This window comes from Quercus robur, chromosome 12, assembly GCF_932294415.1.
Source record: "Quercus robur chromosome 12, dhQueRobu3.1, whole genome shotgun sequence".
In the NCBI taxonomy this organism is placed as follows: domain Eukaryota; kingdom Viridiplantae; phylum Streptophyta; class Magnoliopsida; order Fagales; family Fagaceae; genus Quercus; species Quercus robur.
In genome coordinates this window covers 43,114,064-43,138,203 of record NC_065545.1, presented here as the reverse complement: position 1 = coordinate 43,138,203, position 24,140 = coordinate 43,114,064, and the positions used below count along the sequence as shown (strand labels likewise).

The following is a 24,140-nucleotide window of genomic DNA, read 5'->3' as shown; positions in this document are numbered from 1 at the left end:
GGCTCATAATTAGATCTCTTAAGATGGTGTGAGACTAACTTTTGGGTCAACTTATGCTGTTGTATTGAAGAAACAACAAAAGGAAGACATGTGGGAGAAAATATAATAATAAAAATTAGAATTTCTCTAGTAATGGAAATTGAATAGAAAGCTAGATTAGACAGAGGCACGGTAGTCTTACTCACTTTCAAGAGTTCAGACCTCCTCACCTCTCCCCATGCATTTGGGTTTGGCCTAGTTGCTGGACAAGATACTGAAACCTAATAATCAATTACATTATAAATAAGTAAACACTCTGCTTATCAATGTGGGAGTTAGTATTCTGCTCAATCGCAAATTCTAGTACACTTCTCATTACCTTTTTTCATAATAATTGGGAGTTAAGAGAGAAGGGAGGTGAAAGCACAAGGGTTTAGAAGAAATGAGAAGGATGAATTTGATTGTATAGAAGAGAGATGAATGGGGGGCTAGTGTTCAAACATGCCTCAAGGGCCGTACAAGTTAAGTATTTGGAAATTTATTAAGACGGGTTGGGAGGGTTTTCGCTAGCATACAAGCTTCAAGGTTGGCGATGGTTCTTCTATCAGAATTTGGCTTGAGTCATGGTGTGATGGACCTCCTCTGCAAGATAGATTCCTATAATTGTTTAATATTGCATGAGACAAGGTTGCTGCGGTGGGGGATCATTTGATACATGTTGGTGACTCTTACCACTAGGATATTTTCCTTGTCAGACTAGTTCATGATTGGGGGTCTGGAGTCTGTGCCCTCTTTTATGGAACTGCTCTATTCAGGGTTGATAAGGCAGGGTGGGGTGGATACTCTCCATTAGAATCCTTTGTCTCGGAATGTTTTTGAGGTAAGATCTTATTTTAAGATGTTACATTCCACACCCTCTAGGGTCATTTTTCTCACTTGACAACAGCTTTGTGGAAAATCTAAATTGTTGACAACCTTAGGAAGCGTTGAGTAATTATTGTCAACTGTTGTTATATTTGTAAAGGGGGAGGGGAGACTACTGATCACCCGCTCCTCCATTTGTAAGGGGTTTAGTGGGTTATGCCAAAGGCTGTTACCAAGCTAGCAAGGCAATTTTGATAAGAGCCATAATGTGGCGCTTTGGAGTATGATCCCCTATTGCCTAATGTGGGACATTTGGTGAGAGCAGAATGCCAGGACATTTGAAAGACGTGAAACCTCTTATTTTGACCTTAAGCTTTTATTCTTCAAAACTTTGTTTGAGTGGGTAAACGATTCCAGCTCCTCTTTCGATTCTTTGCTTGAGATGATTGATATTGGTGTACCTGCTGTACACTTCTTTTTTACATGGCTATGCTTTCTTTTCCCTTTTAATAATAAATTATTTACTTATCAAAAAGAAGAGAAATAAGATGAAAATCACTTATTTTATTATTGATCCCTACCATTAAGAATTTTATTTTTTACCTATAAAAAAAAATAATATGTGATTCCTTGTGGGGCCTATTTAAAAATGTATTTACTTAAGGATATATTCATAATTACAAACACAACATTAAGATGTTAAGCATTTATGTCTCCATCCATCTCTGCCCATTGGTTTGGGGGATCGGCCAGACTTGGAGAGATTGAAAGTCGGCCAAAAAGCCCCCTCTCCCCTCCCCAAAAAAATCCTTTCTCTGTCCTCTTTTTTTTCTCAATCAAAGGATTATTCCTATCCCTGAGCTTTTTCCTTTCCTTTTTCCCCCTCCACCTAATTGGAGCGTTAATTCCCATTCCATTCCATTTATCATCCCACTTAAATACACATGAAGGCCTTCAATTTATTATGCAATTTGTTCATTTTATTTCTTTCAATATTAAAATGTTGAAACATCTCTAGGATAAAAAGGACCATTTGCAGTGCACAAGGCTCATTGTCATACGACTTACTTTGTTTGTAGGATCCATAAAATCTGACTAATACTGTGCTATTTTTTTAAGTATCTGATATTCTTTATTTTACCTCAAAAGTTTGAGAACAGACATCTATATCTAGTTCATTTTGTGTAACCCCTAGCCTTCCAAGCTCACTATTGGGACTGAAGACTAAGATCTCATATATTAATGTAGTCAAATTTCTTATTTGCATCAGATAATCCTGTTAAGAGTCACAATGTATCATCACCTGATGGCATTAAGTCTGTCCATACAATGGCCACCAGAACTTTTTTGGAGAATGTACCCAATTGTGAAACACATGGAGCTGACTTAGTACTATTAGATCTTTTTTCTGGTTGCGGTGGAATGTCAACTGGATTGTGCCTTGGTGCCAAACTTTCTGGTGTTAATCTTGCAGCGGTACTTTCTATAAAATTTTTTGTTTCATTTCCATGCATTTCATACTAATTAGATGCCTTATTTTATCTTTTATAACTTATCTTATTTTCTTTCCCCTACTATAGAGATGGGCCCTTGATTGTGATAAATCTGCATGTAAAAGTTTGAAACTCAATCATCCAGATACACACGTGAGTAAACTTTATCTATTATTGGATTTCAACATAATATGATTAAGTCTTTTGGAGGTATTACAAAATATTTTTATGCCTAATTATATAGGTCAGGAATGAAACTGCTGAGGATTTTCTAGAACTATTGAAGGAATGGGAAAAGCTATGTAGACGTTATAAGGTCAGTGATGTAGGAAGAACACGTCAATCAAGGGCTGAGACCTTAAGATCACACAAAAGTGATGAAAATTCTAGTGATGATGAGTTTTCCTCTGGTGAATATGAAGTTTCTAGACTAGTTGATATTTGCTACGGTAATCCCAATAGGAAAGGCAAGCGTGGATTACATTTTAAGGTAAATGATGTTTTCTCTTTTTGTGGAAAATGCCATCTGGTGACAGTATTTGAGAGTTATCTGTTTTTTTTTTTACTTAGTCTTTATAATAAAAAGCTCGTCATTCATATTGTGCCCTTTGGCTAAAGCCTAAATGTGACCAATGGAACTTTTGCCATGGTTGTTCTTAAGCATTGTTCAATGATCATATAAGCTAAAAGTATTATTGTTGGTATCTAAATAATTCGCAACATTGCATCTACTAGATCGATGAGTAGTAGAAACAAATACAACATATGGTATTAGAAATAGATATTTAGAGCATTCCACATCAGCTTCTATAGAATTTTAGCTAAACTAAGTAACTAACCCAATAAACTCCACTCTTGCTATTTTAACAAACAGACACCTACATTAGCACAATTTTTATTTTTCTACTATATTTATATATTATATTTCACTCTTTAAAAATGAATAAATATATTTTTTAATCTCTTCCCCACCCCCTTTTACAGCAACACCATTGCGACGCCTCAACTAAGAATCGATTTGTGAGCTCTGCAATTTTTGCTTCATGGATCTGGAACCTATACAAGCTATTGAGTATCCCTTAGGCACTGATTTAGGCTTTGGAGAGAGAGAGAGAGAGTGACGGTTTGGGTTTAAGTTAGTTCGGTTGAACTGATTTAGAGAAATTAAAGAGAGAGTGTGGGTAAAGAGAGAAAGGAGTAGCGAGTACAAGAGCCACTGCTAGTGATGGTGGCATTGGCCGTTAAAAGGAGGAGCATGGGTCTTGGCTAGAAAGATTCGGACAGAGAGAGAGGGTGAGCAAGGAGAGAGTGAGACAAAGGAAGGGGGGTGGGGGTTGAGTTGACGGTCTTTATTGGTGGTGGTGGCTTTGATGGAAGTTTGAAGAAGTCACAAATACATGAGAGAGAGAGAGAGAGAGAGAGAGTCACAGAGAACGAATAAATAAATATATATTAGTTTTGTTGATGAACAGTACATTAGTAAGAGTATTGAGGTATTGTTCTTTGCTAAATTTTTTTTGGTAGTTTATTGAGCCTGATGTGGGGGTGTTTTTTGGTTTGTCATGTAAAATTTTAAAAATACCCTTTGTTGAGGTTGCTATGAGTGCTCTAAGTAATCATAACAACTTATAGTCCAGTCAAAATTTTTGTTATGGAAATATTTGTTCTTTTTTTTAGCCTATTTATTCTTCTATGCTGAGTGGTGAGGGGGCTAATAATTTGACTAGAAGTTGATTAAGACTGATGTGTTTGATGTGCGCTTGTACTATAAGCTGTTGTTTGGTCCTCGAACTAATGTGTTTCCTTGGGAGTGAATTTGGTGTGCAAAGATGCCTAAATGGGTGTCTTTCTCTTTATGGACAACAACTAGGGGTGGGATACTCACCATTGATAATCTAGTTGATAAAGGTCAGTTCCCGGTTAATAGGCGTTGCTTGTGTTGTTGTGGTAGGGAATTTGTGGATCATCTTCTACTCCATTATAAGTTTTCTTGTGCTTTATGGAGTGCAATTTTTGGGCTGTTTGGGATTCAGTGGGTAATGCCGAAAAATGGTTAGCTCTCTTCTTTTTGCTTGAAGAAATTGGTTTGGAAATCACCTGTCAACTATATGGAATATGGTTCCGACATGTTTAATGTGGTTAGTTTGGCAGGAACATAATACCTGCACCTTTGAGGACAATGAGAGACCCTTAGACCTCTTAAAATCTCCTCTCTTTGGTACCTTGTTTTAGTGGGTTTGTAATTGTATGTATTGTATTTCAAATTTTGAATTCTTACAATCTACAAGCTTTAGTTCTTGAACTTCTTGTATTTGTTTCTTGTTCAGAGTGTTCTCCATCGTGAACATGGTGTTCAGTTTCTTCAATAAAAGTCTTATTACCTATCAAAAAAAAAAATAATAAAATAAAAGTCCAGGCAAAATAACTATATGAAAGGTGTAGCCATAATTTTACTTGAATTGTGTCTTGAATTATTTTTATATTCATTGTCTCTTGTTTGATATTGTAGTTTGGTGAAGATGATTTTCTTCTCTTAGCTGTTTCGTTAGGTGCATTGGAAGGGTTATAGTGCAAGTGAAGACACATGGGAACCAGTAGAAGCATTAAGGTATTACTCTGTGACCAAAGATCTCTCTCTCTCTCGACTTGTTGCTCAATGCATGTATAACTGTATTTTCTCAGTAATTGCCAAGAAAGGATACAGGATTTTATTTGGAATGGGCTGAAATTGAAAATCTTGCCACTGCCGGTAAGTAGTTTCAACTGATTGTATGATCCGGAAAAGTTCCATGAGAGTCTGCATTATTTATTTCCTTTGTACCACATCCTAATTTATAAATTAATTCCAGGGTGATGTTGATGTTATTTGTGGGGGTCCTCCTTGCCAAGGAATAAGTGGTTATAATCGGTTTAGAAACATTGATTCCCCATTAGCTGATGATAGAAATCGTCAAATTGTAGTCTTCATGGATATAGTGGAATTTTTAAAGCCCAAGTTTGTCTTGATGGAAAATGTCATTGACATTTTGAGATTTGACAAGGCTTCTCTTGGAAGATATGCATTAAGCCGTTTGGTACATATGAATTACCAAGCAAGGCTTGGAACAATTGCTGCCGGCTGTTTTGGTCTTCCGCAATTTCGCTTGCGTGTTTTCTTGTGGGGTGCTCATCCTAGTGAGGTGAATTATCTTTAATTCTTGTTTCTTTTGAATTGAGAATTTATTTTTTATGAAAGATTTGTGAGATTACTATAATTGTTGTTATCATTGGTATTGTTGTAGTATCTACAAACATGTTACTATATCAACTGTCCACTTAATTCTTTGTGTTAGGGTTTTCCCATAATAGGGGGGTTGTATTTGACTGTAATCATCCATTGAACATGAAAAAATAATAATTGCTACATGAATTGTAATATATTGTTAGTATTTTATTTTTTTATTTTTTTTGATTAGTAAGAAAGATGTACATTCAAGAAGCTGCTTTATGCAAAAAGGGCACAAAGCAAACCAAAGATTACAAAAAAGAGAAAAACAAAATAACAAAGAAGAAAATTAAGTATGAAGGAGAAAACTAAGGAACAAAGGGAGATAATCACTAGATGTGAATCCCCAAGCCCTAGACCAATAAAAAAGAGAATCAGTAAAAGAAGCAAGAAATTGGTCTCCGGAGCTTTCCATGTCCTCAAAAGTCCACCAATTACGCCCTTCCAAATACACCACATTAAACACAACGGAACTAAATTCCAAATGTTAGACGAGTGCTTCTCCAACCAATTCCACCAACCAAAAAGAATATCTGCAACCAATCTTGGTAAGACCCATGAAATACCAAAAGATCTAAAAGTAAAGCTCCATAATCGACAAGCCTTTTTACAATGAAGTAGCAAATGATCTACTGTCTCCCCACTACAACGACACATAATGCACTAGTCAACAAAATCAAAGCCCCTACTTTGCAAATTATCACTCGTAAGAATCTTATCCCAAGCTACAATCCAAAGAAAGAAAGAAACATGTTGAGGTGCCTTAAACTTCCAAATACCTTTCCAAGGAAAGACAACGGATGAAGAACCTTGCAACTCATTATAAAACGAATAGATGTCAAAATCCCTATTCTTGTCAGCTTTCATCTCATACGGTCTCCATTATCTGTTGAAAGTATATTGGATTCCAAGGTATGAAGGAACTCCTCCACTACATCCACCTCCTAATCATTTGGGTCCTGAATGAAATGAACATCCCAACTTCTCTGACCCCTAGCCCCTTGCTGTGCCAGAGTAGAGTCTACAGAGGTCTCTCTTTTAGTAGCAATCTTGTAAAAAATCGGGAAAGTCAGTTGGAGAGGTATATCTCTACACCACCGATCTTTTCAAAATTTCACTCTATTCTCCACCCCTGCCTCAAACTAAGTATTTCTGCTAAAAGCCTCCCAACCCATTCAGATACTTCTCCACAAACCACACACATGTACACCCCTACCCAACTTGGAGGTCCATCCCCCCACTCTTCCCCAAACTTCAAAGCTACAACCCTTCTCCAAAATTGTGTCTCCTCAACCCCAAAACGCCAGTGCCATTTCCCTAGTAAGGCTTTATTTGAACTAGTTAGATTCCTTACTCCTAAACCACCATTGGCCATAGGTGCACACACTTTATTCCATCTTACCAAATGTGTCTTGGAGTCACCCCACAAAAAATCCCTTTGCAACTTCTCAACCCGTAAAAGCCTAAAAACAAGACAACGCCAACCTTATGGATAGCATCTGCTAGATTGGAAAGTATTCAGAGGAATTTTCTTTGGGGGTCTTCTGAGAGGAGTTTCAAATATCCTTTGGTGGCTTGGGAAAGGTGTGTTTACCCATCGAATTGGGTGGTTTGGGGATAAAGTGTGGTGTCGTTTAATCAAGCCTTATCAGGGAAATGGCTGTGGAGGTATGGTCATGAAGTTACCCATCTTTGGCGGAGAGTTATCTCCACAAAATATGGTGAGGGTCAAAGGGGGTGGAGTACTAAAGTTTGCAGGAGGACTCATGGATGTGGCCTTTGAAGAAGCATTCATGAAGGGTGGGAGAACTTTTCTAAGCATTTGTCTTTTGTAGTGGGTGAAGACACTCGTATCTGCTTTTGGCATGATAGGTGGATTGGTGATAATACCCTAAAAGATCTCTATACTGAGCTCTATGTGTGTTCAGCTGCCAAGGATGCTTGTATCTCTGAGGTTTTGTGGATTTTGGAAGGGGGTACTGTTAGAGTGTGGGATTTAAGGTTTTATAAAGCTTTTGAAGATTGGGAGCTAGTTGCATCTTATTCTCTACTTCAGTCTATCCAAACTCGTATTCCTTGGGGTGAGAGGAGAGATACTCTTTGTTGGCGGCTCAAAGGTAATGGTAAGTTTGACAGTCGGTCTTGCTACCATGCGATTTGGGGTACTCCGAATTCTTTGTTTCCTTGGAAGGGGGTTTGGAAACCAAAGGTTCCTAAGCGAGTGACTTTCTTTTTGTGGATAGTTGCTTATGATCGGATTTTCACTTTGGATAATCTCATGCTTAGGGGTCACCCTTTTGCAAATTGGTGTTGTACGTGTTGTTGTGATGGGGAGTTGGTGGACCACCTTCTTCTTCATTGTCCTGTTGCACATACCTTATGGAGTTTTATCCTTTGGGCTTTTGGTATACATTGGGTTATGCCAAAATCGGTGGCAGGATTGTTATCTTGTTGGCATTAGTGGCTTGGGAAGCATAATTTGAACATTTGGAATTTGATTCTAGGGTGCTTAATGTGGATTGTTTGGTTGGAACGAAATTGTCGCTCCTTTGAGGACAATGAGAAGACGTTGGATGAGTTAAAGGTTTTATGCCAGCGTAGTCTTTTTGAGTGGTCTCGTTGTTGGGGTTTTATTGATTATTCTTCTCTCCCTGAGTGTATGTTTTCCCTTAGATTAGTTTTTTTGATTACCCTCTTTTTTTGCTATTTGTTTTATCTTTTTCTTGTTGTTCATCATCATGAACAACTTGTACTCTTTAATAATAGTTCTCAAATTACCTATCAAAAAAAAAAAAAAGCTTCTCAATTTTGTTAGCCACATGGGTAGGGATGGTAAAAAGAGATAAAAAAATTAGTTGGAAAGCTAGATAACGTACTCTTAAGCTATATTAATCTAGTACCTTTTGACCAATACAACCTTTTCCACCTGGCCAACTTTCGCTCAATTTTTTCCAAAATAGGATTCCAAATAGTAGGTGACTTATGAGAAGCCCCCAGCAGCATGCCAATATAAGACATAGGCAAAGTCCCAACCCTACAACCCAAAATCTCTACCAAGGTATACATGTTATTAACCTCCCCTATTGGAACCATTTCACTCTTACGCATGTAAACCTTCAAGCCTGCCACAACCTGAAAACAAAGTAGTAACATCCAAACATGTAAGATTTGATCCACATTTGCATCACAAAAAGAATGAGAGATCCATACCATGTAAGCGCACTCTTACGCATGTTCCCTATTGTTAAATGTGGTTTCTTTGGAGGGAAAGAAATAGTAGGTGTTTTGAATATAATGAGAGATCCATACTAGACCTCAAGTTATTTTTATTTAGAACTCTATTGGATTAGTTGTTTGCTTTGTGAAACCAATCATTTTCTTCTTTTCTTGATTTTTGTAATTTTTGTACTTGATTTGTTGACCCCTGTACACTCCTTGTGTACTAGGGTGTCCCTTTTTTGATATCAATAAAACTTATTACTTATAAAAAAAGAAAAAAAAAATGCGAAACACATTCCCCTCCACCTTTTTACCATCAGCCCTAAAAACATGAAGTAAACCGGCACCCTCAACATTCTTCAACATCCTATTGAAAACCTCCATCATAACCAAAAACAACGTAAGAGAAGCAGATTCCCTTGTCTCAATCCCCTCAATCTTCCAAAAAAATCAGCTGGAGACCATTGACCAAGTGCTGTTCTATCATTGGACAAAGTGTTGTTATATCATACAAAAATTTATTGTCAGGCCAGTAAATGGCTTCATTTCCATGATGTAAATAAACAAGCAGTTGATTCTTCTTCTCTTCTTCACTTCTTGCAGAAACTACCCCAATTTCCGCTTCCAACACATGATGTGATTGTTAGATATTGGCCTCCACCTGAGTTTGAGGTAATGTTCTACAGTACATTAAAACATTTACTCTTGTATTTTTATTTATTAATTCATTAATTTTTTTAACTTCTTGTGCAGCGCAATACTGTTGCTTTGGATGAAGACCAACCTCGTGCTCTAGAAAAGGCGCTTGTTCTTCAAGATGCCATCTCTGATCTTCCACAGGTATTCACATAATATTTTATTTGCATGCCTTTTGCCTTTATGCAATTCAACTTGATATTAAACTAATTTGCTGTTATAGGTAACAAGCTTTGAAACTCGTGAAGAAATGTCATACCAAAAACCTCCAGAAACTGATTTTCAAAGATATATAAGGTCAACTAGAGACGGTAATATTAACATCCTTCAAATGTTAAATGTGGAGCTAATTTTGGAAGTGTTTGTATACTTCATTTATGTGAATTGCCTGTTTTGCATAGCCATTTGGGTTTGGCTACTTATGGCAGTCTTGTTGCTGCGTGAATTTTCTATTTCTTTAAGATTCCAAATGGATATATTTTTTTCTTGTTCTTTTTCTTTCTAGCTATTTTTGGGTTAGACAAGAACATATGATATCTTGCTTAAAATTATTATAGGTGTTAAATCACCGATTGTCCCAAAAGTTTAAACTATTGGGATATGATAAATTTAATCATTTAACCACACAATCCTAACACTCCCCCTCATGTGTGGGCCGAAACTACCTTTGAATAAGTGAGGCCCAACACGTGGGAATTTAAATGGGAGTTAGAGTGGAAGAGACAGGGATTGAATTCAAGACCTCCTGGTCTGATACCATATTAAATTACCGATTGTCCCAAAAGCTTAAGGTATTAGGATATGGTGAATTTAATCATTTAACCACACAATTATAACAATAGAGATTCTTGGACATTGGTAATTTGCATCTTCTAGAAATCACAACTAAGCTAGGGTTGGCATCCTCTGTGATGCGATGTGTTTGTGGTTTGAATCCCACCTCCCTTCCTACTCTCTACCTATAGAAGGAATCACAAATAAGGCCATTATTTTATATGTGCTTGTGAGCTTTGACTAAGGTAGTGCAAAGTTGAAGTATCTAAAAAGCTTAAGTTATTAAGAGTTGGGAACTAATATTGATTCAATTACTGCTTGTTGAAAAAGATTAACCTTAATCCTTTCATTTTATTAGTTGTGTTTAAAATATGAAAATTTTGGTTAAGAAAGTAGAGGAAATGAAAAATAGAGAGAGAGAGAGAGAGTCAAGGAGAAGAAAGAAAACAAGGTTTAGGACTTAATGTATCGACCCCTAACCTTAGCACATATTTATCTTATAGAAATATGGCAAAATAACAAGAAGAGCCTTGTACTAATATAACAAGCAAAAATAAAATATAATAACATAAAATAAACAATAACCTCAACATCAATAATTCCCTCAAGCTCGAGCGAACATGCCTAGCTTGAAGGTTGATTATTGAAAGGAGGCACTGCTGGTGGAAATTGGTGAAAAGGAAGGCTGTTTTAGAAAGCTAAGAGGGTGTTTGGTTTAGCCAAAACTTTAACTCAAAACTCAATTTCCATCACCCAATTCTCAAAATCCGTGCCCCACCACAACTTAGCTCGTTTGGTTTTGTTCCCATAAATCAATTTCCATCACTCAAAACTTAAAAAACTGAGTTCTAACACTCATTTTCACATTTTAAACAACCTTACACACATTTTAACACACTTTTTCACCCACACGCATATCAAAAACACCCAAACAACATTACTCAAACTTCTCTACCAAATGGGCCCTGAGTTTGAGTGATGAAAATTGAGAATAAGTTTTGGTTGTTTTTGGCTTTTGGAAAATGAGTTAAGGTGGCACTTTTGTAATTATCAGCAACCTATGGGACCCACTTCTTTGTATTGTTCACATCAAGTCAGACTTGCCTTTACTTTCTCTCCCCCAATGGCTCTTTGGTCTGGTTCAGAGTGCCTTAACTCCAGACTTAGCTAATTTCTTTCTTTCCCTTTCTCTGCTTTCCTCATCCAAAAATCCCACAAATTCTCTCAAAATGTTTGCTCTGAAGCTGTCCTCTTGCATCCTCAAGGAAAGTAAAAAGGCTGAAATGAGATTTATGCTTCAATAAACCACTTCTAAATATAAAATTGGGGGAGGCATATGGACAACCAAAAGTTACAAGTCTTACATCATATTTGTTATTATAAATAAACAAATGACAGTAGATGAAACAGAAATGAAATATAGAACAATGTATTGGCACCATAAGCACAGGAAAGAACAAAAAGAAGTATAGCATTCACACTTTAAACTAGTCAATTTAGAGTGAAAAACTCTCAAGAAAAAGACTTTTTTTTGTAAGCAATTTCCTGTCCGTATTGTCTTTTTTCCACAAGGAAGACATAGGATAAATGTTAATGCCATAAGAGATCATAATTGGGACTGGGTTGTAGTTCTGAACTTCAAACAACAAAATTAATCAATGCGTTGTTCAATCGCTCGAGTAAGAGATGGTAAACATCCATGGTTGTCACATGACAAAGAACATATCTTGTAGTGGGTGATGCCATGGTTATTTCTCTTCTTTTTGCATGGGAGAATTTTCTGGGGTTACACTATTCTTCGGTTTGGAATATGGTGCTAGCTTGTTTGATGTGGTTGATTTGGAAGGAATGTAATACCTGCATTTTTGATGATGTTGAGAAATTTGCTGATTTTTTTGAAGTCTTTGCTAGTTGGGACTTTGTTTGGGTGGTCTCGTATTTGGGGTTTTACACAATGTATTTCCATTTTTGATCTCGTGAAATCTGTTTTTGTTTTTGTTTGATTTGTTTCTAGTACTTTGTTCATCATTGTGAACATGTTGTACTTTTTTTAATGAAAATATCTATTACCTATCAAAAAAAAAAAAAAAAGGCAAGCTGCTAAGTTAGTTACAAGAACCTACCATGTGATTGCCCAAAGACTAACAAAATTTTCTAATTAACTTTTTTTTTGATAGGTAATAAGAGTATTATTAAACAAACTGTAAAACAAAAGACAGCCAATACAAGGTGTTCATGATGGTGAACACAAGGAAAAGCAACAAACAAACACATAGCAACAAAAAACAATAAAAAACTTAAAGAGCAATACTAAGAGAAGAAATAAACTCCAAGATATTAAAACAGTCTTCTGGCAAAGAGCTTGTAATTGAGCCAAGGATTTCTCGGTATCCTCAAAAGAGCACCGATTTCTTTCCGACCAAACAATCCACATCAAACAGTCAGGAACCATATTCCATATGTTTGAATTAAATTTTCCCAGCCAATAGCTCCAACAATCCACCAAACTTTCCACAGAGCCTGGCATGACCCATTGGGTCCCAAAGATCTGAAACATATAAACCCACAATGAGTGAGCTACAGGACAATGGAGGAGGAGATGATCCATAGTTTCCTCATTCCGATGGCACATACAACACCAATTCATCAAAATGCGTCTCCTAAGCAGGAGATTATCCAATATAAGGTTCTGCCCATGAATCGCTGTCCACACAAAAGATGCCACTCTTAGGGATCTTAGCTTTCCAAACCCCCTTCCATGGAAAATTGGATGCGGCTGCACCCCTAATGTTATTGTAATAGGACTGGATCTCAAACTTGCCATTCCTGTTGAGACACCAATGAGAAGTGTCACTCCCACCACCCCTAGGGATCCGAGATTGAATGAACTCAAGGAAAGAGAAGGCTGCCTCTAATTCCCTTTTATGAAAATCCCTATGAAATCTCAAATTCCAACTAATAGGCTATTGCATTTATCGCTAACAATCTTATCAACTAACTAACTTTTTGGTACAAGTAAAAGGAACTACTTATCATATAATGAAAGCACTATTAAACAGCTAGCTTTAAAAACGAACTGCATTAGTGCTGTCCCTATTTGGAACACACTTGTCCTTAAGTGTGGCTAGTTGTAAGATGATCTAGTGTGTGATAGGGCAGCAAGTGATGCACATTGAAACTTTTGGAGATGTGCATATGATTTGGTAGTTCCACTGATTTGCATTCTTGTTAGTTGCTGTATCAAGCTGCTGCATCATGCTAGAGATTAAGGACTGTTGCTACTTTGTGTCAAGGTTGCAAGTGTAAGCAGCCATGTAGATGCTCTCGCATCCAACCTTCTTCATTTTGACCGTCGGTTTGGGGCTAGCTTTCCCCTTCTTTGGTTGCAATGTGTAATGATCTCCTTTCTTGTATAATCTAAATGTGTTTCTCCTTCCACCCAGAATGGTTTGATATGGACATGATATTTCACGCCCAAGTAAGAGATGGTAAACATCCATGGTTGTCACATGATAGAGAACATATCTTGAAAGTCGTTAATTAATAGCACTAAGCACTTTCTTGAATCTCTAACTTCACCTCCTTTCTTGAAGCAAGATAGTTTTTGTGGTTGGGGTTGGTCTTGATTCTTCGATTCAAGATTGCTAAAAACTTATTGTGACACCATATCCTCATAACTACTTTTAAGCCACTTGTCCTCCTCCATTTGCAAGATGTTTGTTAAAAATGATAAATCCTCTTCTTCCTCTATGTGAGCATCTACTTCTTTTTCCACGTATTGATCATATATGGGTTCTTGAATGCATTCCCCTCCTTTATTGTCTTCAATTACCAATACTCTATTTTCTTCTTTTTCTTTTATTGGTTATACACGGGTGCATTCATCAGCATATCTTTTTTGGGCGCTACAAAGGTGTTATCAAGGTTTATAGCTATACCTTCTTTGCATGTATTGGCTGCCTTTGATGAGTTGGATGCTGCATTAACAAAAAAACACATTGCTGCATTTCCCTTATCATTCTTTTTTTGCCAAGAATCATTTCTGTTGATAGCTTGCATATAGTTGAAAGGAAGAAATTGATTTTGCAATTTCTGCTTCATTTTGAACCATTCTTGGATCTTTCCCTTGCCCCTCCTAAGTCTCTGAACTTGGAGTTGTTCCTTCCAAGCTGAAGCTCTTCATCTCAGCTTGTAGAGACCAACCTCACCTTCTTGGAATCTTGGACTTCATAGTACTCAAAGATTTTCTCGATTTGATTCAACATCCATAAATTCTTCAGGATTCAGGCTCCCTTGGAATTTTGGAAGGTCAACTTTGATGTTTGGCTCTTCTCTTTAAGGAACTTGCAAATGCACAAAACCTGGCCTTGGTTCTTGCACAGGCACTTGCTATTTTCCTCTCATAGGTTGGCCAAATGGGTTATTGAAGTTGTTGTTGCTATCAGCATCAGCATCTTCAGATTGTTCACCATTATTTTTAGGATGATGATGTTAGTTTCTTCTCACTTCCTCTGTCAAGGCAGTAAGCTGCCCCCTTAGCAGCTTCACAGTCAGATCCTATTCACCTAGGGTTCTCCTTGGTTTGGTTGCGGCTGTTGCCTGGGATGAACCTTTACCTCAGGTTCATGTGCTGCAGAAGCTTTCTTGTTCCTTCTATATATACTACTAGTGTCATATACACAAATCCTTAGGCTCACCTGGTAGAGGATAAGAAAATGAGTGCAAGGATTGAATCTTGCATGGGCTATGCTGTAGAATAGAAAGGACAAGAAAGAACTTGAATTTCCAAATGGATCTCAAGCTCTGATACCAAATTATGATGGAGGAAACTGGTGAAAAGGAAGCTGTTTTACAAAACTAAGTTACTTAGAGAAAAGAAGGAATGAACTAGCTCTTCAAGAGAGACACTCTTTGAATAAGTGTCTAAACTGCAACAGAGAGCAAGATCTAAATTGAATTGAGACGGGCCATACAATAGGTCTTCAGATAGTCAACATCATAAGTCTCTGTGAATACTCTCCAGCAACTGACTGCTCCTTAAGGCACTCAATAGAACCATTAGGGAGGCACTTGATAGTGTAAACCCAACGACAACCTACTCAATTTTGAGCCCTAGAAAAATGAATCATAATGCAAGAACAAAATTTTAAAAATAGAAGATTTATGGACGTCTTCAATGGGAACACTAGAGGTGTCAGTTGATCCATAAGACTCTTGGTAGATGATTCAAGAATTTAGGTATGATTAATGTTGGCCTATGTCTAAAGGAATAATGTAATTTATATTACCAAAGAATTAGTTTGATAACTACTCAATTATGGGCCCTAGAAAAATAAAGCTTTAAATGATGCAAGCAATTCGAGAGAGCCTGCGTATATTTTGAAGTGAGCAAACATATAAAAGGAAATTTTACTATTCATAATTACCAAGAACAATTAGCAAAACAGATTTGAACAAGCCAGACTTGAGCAACATAATGTTTGATGTGAGATTTCCAACTTGAAATAAGTTTGAAGTAAAAGTAGGAATTATTGTCTCAAATGAATTTTAGACTTTAATTTCTCTTTTACTTCAAGAAAATTTCATGTCGAAAGCCTCACGTCAAACATTATGTTGCTGAAGTCTAGCCTGTTCAAATTAGAATTGCAACTTGTTCCTTGGTTATTGACTTAGGTGCTACTGGTCATATGACCTGTACCTCAGGTTCCTCTTTGAGCTAGAACACTAGTAATCTTCCCAATGTTGCATTGGCAAATGTCCCAATCCCTAAGATTTTTGGTTTGCATACTATCAATCTCATTCCTACTCTCTCCTTGTCTTCAGTCCTATATGTTCCTAGGTTTCCCTTAAGTCACATGTTGAATAGTAAACTTACAAGTTTCTTAATTGCGTTGTAATTTTATTACCTACTCATTGTATCTTTCAGGATCTTGTGGTAGGGAGGAAGATTGGTGGTCATCATGAGGTTGGTGGACTCTATTACTTGGATCAGTGTGGTTCTTCAAATTTAGTGGCTTCTTAGTCCTCTAATACACCCTCCAGCCTCATTGTTTTTTTTTTTTGTATTATTTAGTTAAAAAAAATCACTTCGTGTTAACAATGATGAACACAAAGTGGCTAGAAGATTGCAAACAAATCATATAAGAAATTGGAGTCCTTGAACTTCAGAATAGAAAGTCAAAGAAAGTACGAAACAACGAAGACTTCAAATGTTCAATGGGCCACTCCATATCCTCTAAGGTGCTGCTATTTTTTCCCTTCCACACAATCCACATCAAACATAATGGAGTAAGATTCCGACCCTTTGAATAGTGCCTCCCATACCAATTCTGCAAACCAAGTAAAGATCAGTCACAGCCGATGACATTACGCATTGAAGCAAAAGATGGACTACTGCTTCTCCATGACACTGTCACATGCAGCACCAGTCTACCAGATAGAAACCCATCTTAACAGGATTATCATTGGTCACCAAATACTTTTCTAAGGGCATGGGGACGCACTTGACCACGAAAATCCTTAAAAAAAGAATGAACATCAAACTTACCACTCCCATTAACGCAGCACCTCAACCTATCAACCCCCCAACCCCCTGCCCCCAGGCATTTGGGAGTATATCAGGTCTAGGATGGAGTTCAAAGACTTCTTCTCCCAATCATGAAAGCCTTGAAGAAGACATGCATTCCAACTTCTAGCTCCCCCGTTCAATTGATGATTCAAAGAAGTAAAAATAGAGGCATCTCTATTTGTTGCAGATAGGTCAAAATTCAAATCCTTCAAGGGAAGGTTCCCACAACACCAATCATGCCAAAACCTTATATGTGTGCAATCACCAACCTTAAAGGATACATGCGGGAAGAAGCTATCCCACCCTGCTCTAATGCTTTGCCAAAGATTGCATCCATGCACTTTTCTATTTGACTTTGTAGTCCATCCACCCCTGTCAACCCCATACTTCAATGCAATCACATGTTGCCACAAACGAGTTTCGTCATGGCCGAAATGCCATAACCATTTCCTTAGTAAAGCCTGATTAAAACTCCCTATTTTCCTAATCCCTAAACCGCCTATCTCTGCAGGTAGGCAAACATTATCCCATGCCGCCAATGGAAATTTAAACACATCCTTCATGGCACACTGAATTCTGTCCAATCTACTTGCCAGACATGGCAATGGTAAATAATGAGAGGAAATATGTTGGTAGGCTTGAAAGCTTACTCTTTAACAAGGTAAGCTTCCCACCCTTGGAAAAGTATAGCCTCTTTCAATTGGAATTTTTAAAAAAATTTTAATTTTTATATAAGTAATGCAATTCTCTTTGATATCAAAATAGTCACCCACGTATAAAAGGAGTATACAACTAAGGAACAGATAATCACTCACGCACATTACATGAATTTGTCACATCAATAATGTAACATAAGACAAACTAGGTAAAACCGACATTGAATCCAACAAAGTTCTAAAGAAAAATAACTTGAGATAGGCATAGTCCTTTCTATATCCTCAAAATTCCGATTGTTCCTCTCCCTTCATATACACCACATCAAGCAATGCAGGGCCGCCATCCACAAATGACCATTCTGATGTCATTGAAAATGACTTGGCCAACAACCTCGCAACTCCCCAATAGTCTTTGGCATCACCCAACAAGCTACAAATAAACCCAATACAATAGACCACAATACTGTAGTAATAGGATAATGTAGTAAAAGCTAGTCAGCTCATTCTCGCATTATATATATAACACCAATTCAATAGCCAAACTCTATTTTTTCGTAAATTGTCAATTGTCAAGAAATTCCCTAAAGCTAGAATCCAAATAACAAAAGCAACTCGAAATGGAATCTTTCATTTCAATATGCTTTTCCAAGGGAAAGATTGTTCACCATTGCCAGGTAGGACCCTATAGTAACCGCTTACTGTAAATCCCTTGTTCTTATCTGGTTTCAAGCACAGTTTATCCTCCCGACTTCCTTTTACTGATGTCCCATAAATCCTCTGCATGAAATTTGACATAGACTCTTAACTCCCAATCCTACCCAACTCTGATAAAATTGATATCCCAATGGAGTACCCCTTGCATGTATTGTGTGAGATTTGCCGCATTGGCCTACTTGTCATGGCAAATCCTGAATAACTCAGGAAAGCATGTATAGCAAGCGAATTCTCCTTGCACCAATGATCTTGCCAAGTCTTCACTCTAGATCCATCCCCTACCTCAAATTGGAGATAGCTTGACAAGGCAAGCCCTCATCTGATATAGTTCCACAAAATCACCCCATAAGAACCAGACACTGAATTATTACACCAGCCTTGCCATCCGCAACCAAAAACACATCCACCAACAACTAAATATTACGAATCTCTCCCTCGGGTACTAATTCGGACTTTCCCAAATTAATTTTTAATCCCTACACCACCTCAAGCCAATAGAGTTCCATTTTCTTTGAACTAGGATTTCACATTGATGTTGCCTGAAAATGGGCCTCAAAAGGCATCTCCAACTAGGTCATTGGCAAGTTACCCACTCTACAACATATAATGCTTGCTAAAGCAATTGGGTTAGCCACATCACCTACCACTTCAGTTTTGCCCAGATTAACCTGCAACCCTGTAATTGCTTTAAAGCAAATCAACACCATTCAAATATACAGAAGATGAGAAATACATAAACCTTCAAAAGTAACAGTCCCCACTAAGTCACGGATAAAGCTACCCTCAATTTTCTTTAAATGTCCTCAACGCCTCCATGACTAGCAAGAATAATAGTGGTGAAAAGGGGTCCTATTTCCTTAACTCCTGAGTGCTACCGAAAAATCCAGTAGGGGAACTATTGACCAACATAGAAAAAAACAATAGGGAGCATGCCTCCACCTCCTCCCTCTCTCAAATCCCATCCGGCCCAATAATTAAAACAATGTGTCCCAATTCACATGATTATAAGCTTTCTTAATATCCAGTTTGCAAATCAGTCCCAGGATTCATTCAACTCTTCACTCTACTGTCTAAACCATTCATTAGCAATAAGAGTCCAAAATCTGCTTCCTTCCTACAAATGCATTTTGAGATTCAGAAATAATTTTATCCAATACTAGACGAATTTTGTTGGCCTCCCTCCTACTAATGATTTTATCCAATACTACACCTTTGCTAATAACTTACACACTACACACAAGGCTAATAGGCCTAAAATCCCTTGTATTGATGGAATTATTCTTTTTTGGGAATTAACGCCAAAAAGGAAGCATTAAGGGATTTTTCAAAGACACCATCTCTATGAAAATCTGCAAAGAAAACCACAACATCCCTTTCCACCACCCTCCAACACTTCCGGAAAAATGTTGCACCCATCCAAACTTGGAGCTTTGTCACCGTTCATCTCCTTCAAAACATGAATGACGTCTTCTTTGGTGAATTATTTGTCTAAAAGAAGCCTATCATTCTCATCAATACTTGAAAAATCTAACCCATTCACCATAGGTTTCCAATCTTCAATTTCATGGTACAAGGTCCCCTTAAATTACACCACTTGATCCTGAACCTCCAATTCATCCTCATGCAACACACTATCCACCTCCATGCCTCTCACATGATTTCTACGTCTATGAGAGTTAGCCTATCTATGAAAGAATCTTGTATTACAATTCTGCCTCTTTTAACCATATATCTTGGGACTTTTGGGAAGAGTAGTAATTTAATCATCCAAAATTCCAGTGGTGCCTAATTTATTTAAGGTAAAGTAATTCGCAATGATTGATTTACATTTAGATTGGGAAATGTATTGAGATCTACTTTCTCACTTTGTGCTTTGTTAAGTATGTCCCAAACTTTTCCATTCGTCTGAACATTTGCAGATCATTTGATCAAAGTCATGCTAGTAATTGCCCTTTATAGGACTTCTCTCCATTGGCATATTTTGTCCCAATTATGTATGTTTTAACTTTTTTTTTGTGTCTCTTTTACCGTTTTATGTCAACAGTTACTAATTTGGTTTTGCATATGGATTAATATATATTCATCTCAGTTACATATTCTGTCCTCATTATTTCATATGAAACTAAGTTTATGACTATTCTTCACACTATTTTTTCTTTTCTTTTTTTGTTCTGCAGAGATGACTGGCTCGACATTAGATGACTCTAAAATAAAACAATTACTCTATGACCATCGGTCTTACCCGCTGGGTGAAGATGATTACCTACGTGTTTGCCAAATACCAAAAAGAAAAGTCTGATACATCTAAACTTTCCATTGATATCTGATGCTTGAGCCTATCTATTCTTTCTAACTTTTAGAACTTTTAGGGAGCAAATTTTCGGGACCTTCCTGGTGTAGTTGTAGGAACTGACAATGTGGTTCGGCGGGATGCAACAGAACAACCACTGTTGCCATCTGGAAAGCCATTGGTGAGTGTTTATTATCTTTAATGAAATTTATATAGCATGTAATAGTATAATTTGAATTTGACTCTCTTCTGTGATTATGTGCAAGATAAAGCAGCAAAATTAAATTCAAAACAATGATAAGGATTCTCTCCAATCCAAGATAAATATTATAAATAATTAAGAATTGGATTTGATAACTACCTACACTGTGTTTCCTATGTAACGTTAACTTTGTTTAGAAAATTTGTAGAAAATTGCCTTTTTTTTTTTGTCTGAATTTTACATGGGCAAAATCTGAACTGGAGCTACAAAAAATCCCACCTGAACTGTAAGCCACTTGAACTAATGTCCAATTGGCAGAAAATTGCAAATGTTGTTGCTTTTCTGCTTGTTGGTTGTACTAGAGTTATTGTTATATTGAACATTTGGAGGAATTTAGCATTTGGAAACCTTATTTACCTTGTTTTCGTTCCTTAGTTCTCCATCAATTGCTTCACCTGCCAGCTATCTTTTTGGTGACATCTCAAGGTTGTTTTACTGGAGATCTTGAGTTTATCATATTTTGGGCATTAGTAGGAAGGAATGCGATTGCAATAATTATTTTTCCCCTTATTAAATAACATTATTCCTTTCCTTGTGGTTTTTTATTTTTTATTTATTTTTATTTCTCAATCTCTTCTTGTCCTTCAACAAAACCAGGTATAAGCAATCGGAAAGTTCATTTTAGCTACCGTTTCCTGAAAATTGATCTGACATATATCCATAATAAAAAATATATTTCTTTTAAGATAATATAACTTTGAAACTGTAGTCATTAAATATAATTTTCCCAGTGAAGATAGGAAGGAAGAAATGCTATAAAGACAATTCATCTCAAAGGGTCTAGGTAAAATTCTGGGGAAGCATTGAGAGTTGCTGTCTTGTTTGTTGGAGGAAACTAGAATGTATTCTGAAGAATTGCTTAACTATTGGGATTATCAGTAAACAAAGACTTGTCTATTTAACAAGTCATTTTGAATTATTTGATTTTCTTGATTTTGAGTGTTTTTAGTCATAATATCTCATAAAATTTATTTAAGAAGGGAAGAAAAAGAAAACTCTTAAGGGCTTGGGTGTACTGAAAGGATCTGACATTGTTCACAGTAACTGAAGCAGGCTGAAAGTGCATTGTGAAATCAGAAATAGATGCATTTTATGTTCGTTTCTGTAACATCTGGTCAGAATAGAAAGGTAGTTATTGTGATTAAATATTGTTTTATTTTCTTTTAGGTACCAGATTATGCCTTTACCTTTGAGCAAGGGAGGTCAAAAAGGTTAGATGTTTTCTCCTGGTAGCCTCTATGATATCTTGTATGGTAATTTTTATTATTTTGATATTGTTGGATTACATGTAGGCCATTTGCAAGGTTATGGTGGGATGAGACAGTACCCACTGTAATAACTTTCCCAAGCTGTCACAATCAGGTCTGCATCACTGCTCTGGTCCATTTTGTAATGGAATTACATGTTTAGGATATTGCTTTAAGCTATCAAAACCATTGTAGGCAGCATTACATCCAGAACAGGACCGAATCCTCACTATAAGGGAATATGCAAGGTTGCAAGGCTTTCCTGATTATTATAGATTCTGTGGCACAATTAAAGAAAGGTGTGAAAATTTATGTGCATTAATTTGCAATGATTATTTCTTTTTCTTTTTTTTTTTTCCATATTATTATTATTATTATTTGTTGAGAAGATGACTATTCATGTTATAGTTGACTTGAAAGTGAAAATGAATAATATCACTGCTGTCACGATATGAGTTTTCCAATTTGAAACCAGGCTTAGTGGCAACATCAATAATATAACATATAACTTGAAATATTATTTCTGTATTTTAATAAAAGGGCATAAGAAAAAAAGGAATTCTATGCCCAACAAAGTTGTTGAAAGTTCAGTGCAGGTATGCATTCTCAAAGTGCAGATCTTAAATTAGTGTAAAACTTTTTTGGTTAGTATTATTAATTTTGATTGCGTGTAAAGTAGACCTATGAGTGTTTTTTGTTTTTTGTTTTTTTTTTTTATTTTCGTATCAAATTTCTTATTATCTCTTTCATGCATTATGCATATGTTCTGTAGTAAACTTGGTGTCATTAGTATTCTTGTACTTTATACAGGTACTGTCAGATTGGAAATGCAGTTGCTGTTCCCGTTGCACGAGCCTTAGGATATGCCATGGGATTAGCATTTCGAAAGCTAATTGGGGATGAACCACTCATGACTCTTCCCCCAAAGTTCTCTCATTCTAATTATCATCAATTGGTGAAGTCCCTATCTGATGAAAGTCTGTAGTATTCATTCTTTACCCTCTTCCTTTGACCTTATAAATTGTGTCATTTTTTATTCATTAACCTTGAACCTTTGTTTTGTAATTTGCGGAATTGTTTTAAAAAAAATATCTTGCTGAGCCCTATTGTTGTTCATCAATGTAAACTGGTTCCAGCAAGGCATCCTCCATTCGCTTTCAATTTAAATATGGTGAAATGCGTGATTGTGTATCACCATAAACATTGTTATTTGAGCAACTTAATCTAAATGGAAGATGTAAATAAAACCACTTATGTACAAATTTGTCACCTGCCTAGAGATTTGGATGTTGAAATCATTTACTTGCCAAGACTTATTTCGGCCTGTGTTGTTCTAGAATATTTAGAGTTGTTTACCTTAACAGTTTATATTTTGGGGGGAGGCGGAGCAAGTGGAATAAATTGGATTTTTAATGATATTTCATAGATTTCCTATTTGGGATTTGTGAGAGTGAATGGAATGGTAAAGAGGGAATTTTAATAATAAACCTTGCATGTCAGTTGTCTCTATGAGAGTTTGGGTAATTCTGTTCCTGCTCTGTTCTTGTGAGGAACAGGTAAGTTTGTTCTCTAGTTTTTGCGATTAGTTTGTTGATAATTGTTTCTATTATTCTTAAGACTTCGGTATGGATTCTGATTTGGTGGAAGATTATTGGAAAAGATTACAACTATCTCCTAACGAGGAGGATGCGGTGGAGTGTAATGTTGATAATTTTGATGGTTTAGTGACAAACGAGTAAGTAGCTTACGGATTCCCATTTCAATTTGGAGGACTTAAATATTCAATGAAGATGATGTGGAAGCCAAGATGAGGAACGTTTGCATGTGAAGTTGGTGACAATTCATTTATTTGCTTTCAGTGGTAATGAAGACATGGAATGAGTGATCTCAACCATTTCCTGCTTTTGTAAGCCTACAGGGGAGACACTCGTCCTTTTGAAGTCTATTTCACTAGGGTGTCTTTTTGTTTGTGTTTATAACCGACCTCTAAAGTGCATTATAAAGGAGATGGTGTGTCCCACGGTAAATGTCTTGTGGATATTATGATAGATGGCATTGGTTGGGATGATATTTTCGAGTTAATATCGCTTTTAACATTATCAAGCCTCTACTC

At 36.6% G+C, this 24,140-nt stretch overlaps 1 protein-coding gene across 3 annotated transcripts in view; it reads left to right on the top strand.

Annotated features, from left to right (window-relative positions):
- LOC126708627 (DNA (cytosine-5)-methyltransferase CMT2-like) overlaps positions 1 to 23,298 on the top strand; it is a 28,686-nt gene extending 5,388 nt beyond the window's left edge. For 2 of the 3 annotated variants that reach the window (XM_050408445.1, XM_050408444.1), the window contains 15 exons: positions 2,114 to 2,319; positions 2,424 to 2,489; positions 2,581 to 2,826; positions 4,886 to 4,944; positions 5,019 to 5,085; positions 5,186 to 5,515; positions 9,424 to 9,492; positions 9,574 to 9,660; positions 9,740 to 9,827; positions 20,406 to 20,521; positions 20,598 to 20,699; positions 21,948 to 21,991; positions 22,073 to 22,142; positions 22,223 to 22,326; positions 22,838 to 23,298. In XM_050408445.1, the coding sequence (XP_050264402.1) occupies positions 2,114 to 2,319; positions 2,424 to 2,489; positions 2,581 to 2,826; positions 4,886 to 4,944; positions 5,019 to 5,085; positions 5,186 to 5,515; positions 9,424 to 9,492; positions 9,574 to 9,660; positions 9,740 to 9,827; positions 20,406 to 20,521; positions 20,598 to 20,699; positions 21,948 to 21,991; positions 22,073 to 22,142; positions 22,223 to 22,326; positions 22,838 to 23,012 (1,829 nt within the window). In that variant the 3' untranslated portion in view covers positions 23,013 to 23,298. Of the gene's footprint in view, positions 1 to 2,113; positions 2,320 to 2,423; positions 2,490 to 2,580; positions 2,827 to 4,885; positions 4,945 to 5,018; positions 5,086 to 5,185; positions 5,516 to 9,423; positions 9,493 to 9,573; positions 9,661 to 9,739; positions 9,828 to 16,216; positions 16,256 to 20,405; positions 20,540 to 20,597; positions 20,700 to 21,947; positions 21,992 to 22,072; positions 22,143 to 22,222; positions 22,327 to 22,837 lie in introns of those variants that run through there. The other variant, XM_050408446.1, reaches the window with a different exon arrangement.
- The last annotated feature ends 842 nt before the right edge of the window (positions 23,299 to 24,140 follow it).